This window comes from Mycetomoellerius zeteki, unplaced genomic scaffold (genome assembly GCF_001594055.1).
Source record: "Mycetomoellerius zeteki isolate Tzet28-1 unplaced genomic scaffold, Tzet1.0 scaffold786, whole genome shotgun sequence".
Taxonomy (NCBI): Eukaryota; Metazoa; Arthropoda; class Insecta; order Hymenoptera; family Formicidae; genus Mycetomoellerius; species Mycetomoellerius zeteki.
In genome coordinates, this window is record NW_017257815.1 from 25,134 (window position 1) to 27,148 (window position 2,015).

The 2,015-nt window shown below is 43.8% G+C and overlaps 1 protein-coding gene across 1 annotated transcript in view; it reads left to right on the forward strand.

The window, feature by feature from the left end:
• LOC108729648 (uncharacterized) overlaps nucleotides 1-587 on the forward strand; it is a 955-nt gene extending 368 nt beyond the window's left edge. The window contains exon 2 of the mRNA XM_018458834.1: nucleotides 92-587. Within this exon, the coding sequence (XP_018314336.1) occupies nucleotides 92-587 (496 nt within the window). The remainder of the gene's footprint in view (nucleotides 1-91) is intronic.
• Nucleotides 588-2,015: the final 1,428 nt, after the last annotated feature.

The following is a 2,015-nucleotide window of genomic DNA, read 5'->3' on the forward strand; positions in this document are numbered from 1 at the left end:
ATGCCGGCTGGGATGCGCAGACTACTGCGGCCGGATACTTTAATTTCTGCGTACCGCTCTACGTACTGTTGGAATTCTGCGAGGATTACAGACGCGTAGTGATCAACGCTCGTCGCGAGTTGATTTTAATACGAGCGCGCAACGACAACAATTGTCTGATAGGAGATTCGACGACAGAGCCGACGCTCGAACTATTCAAAGTACAGTGGCGAATGCCGCACGTGTTTTTGAGCGAGATAAATAAGCTGTCGATGCTGCGCGCTTTGGAGAGTGGACGATATCTGAGCATGGCTTTTCGCTCGTGGGATTTGTACGAGTTTCCGCTCTTGCAGAGCACAACCAAGCATTCGTGGACCATCAAGACGGCTATTCAGCTTGAGAAGCCGCGCTACGTCATCTTCGCTCTGCAAACTGGCCGAAAAAATGTCATGATCGAGGACATAAGTCGATTCGACGATTGCAAATTAACCAATGCGAAACTCTACCTGAACTCGGAATGTTATCCGTACGATAACCTGAATCTGGATTCCGATAAGAACAGATGTGCGATTCTGTACGACTTGTACGCGCGTTTCTGCAAGGACTAGTACGGATACGAGTATCTCGAGCCGAGTCTCACTTTTACAACTTTTCTACGCGATGGCCCGTTCGTGATCATCGATTGCTCTCGACAGAATGAATCGGTCAAGAGTGGCACCGTGGACGTGCGATTAGACTTTGAATGTAAGGAGAACGTGCCTGCCAATACTACCGCGTACTGTCTCATTATACACGATCGCGTGGTTCAGTATAATCCGTTGACCAACGTTGTGCGCAAAATCATCTAAGTGCATCCTCCGACGCGATATAAAAATTTACGATACGTCGCAATCGGTCACAATCTTGTTCTCGACAACATGCCCATACCAACGTTTGTGGATCTACAAGGATTCATCGTTAACAAGAAATTTATCGTGAAGGAAGTAGCGGTGCTGAAACAGGGGACCGTTCTCACGCATTACATTTTTACGAATCCCGTACCATGGAAATTTTTGACAAGATCCGACAGGTCTTGCGCTTCCTGGTTGATTGCATATCACCATGGATTGCGATGGGAGGACGGGATGGTCCCGTACAGCGAAGCGAAACACCTGATTACGACTGCGATATTTGAAGATGATGCGGTCGTATATACGTCAAGGGACGCGAGAAACGAACGTGGCTGTGGAACTTGCTTCTGGGCGATGAGCGAGAACGCATGTACATCGAGACCTTGGATGCAGTTTACGAAGACATGGAATCTTTAACTAATCTAGATGTTACTAATAATACTATGCGATGTGGAAAACATGCAAAGAATTGCACTTTACAAAATGTATTGGAAATATATAACTGGTGGTTGCAAAAGAATTTTTAAATAAAAATATGTAAACGTACTTGTTATGTATTTCTTTTTCCCTTCCCCTGTAATACATGTATGTATGTATGTATGTATGTACGTATAAACATAGATAAACTCGCGAACGAAGAAAATACGTAGAATATAAAACGTGTTGTAACAAGTTTGCAATTCCTGGAAATAGGGGTGGGGATATCCCCTCTTAGATTTCAAAAAGTATCACCATATACGTTGCAATTTATAAACATAGATATACTCGCGAACAAAGAAAATACGTAGAATATAAAACGTGTTGTAACAAGTTTGCAATTCTTGGAAATAGGGGTGGGGATATCCCTCTTAGATTTCAAAAAGTATCACCATATACGTCGCAATTTACGCGGGTGCGATCAGTCTTGTGATACCCGCTTGTACGAACGGTTCAGAAATGTATTTCGCCAAAGAGAGCAGTGCATCGTTCGAAACGAAGAAGGACTGTAACGCGTAAGTTTCAACGTTCTATAAACAAAAAAAAATTAAAAAACATTTTTTAACATTACGTACGTACTGTGACGTGACGTTTTTTTCACCGTCCGTCACAAGGGTCATTCGACCTGGCCAAAGTAGCGCGGCAAATTTGTCCTGTGTCCTCCCGACG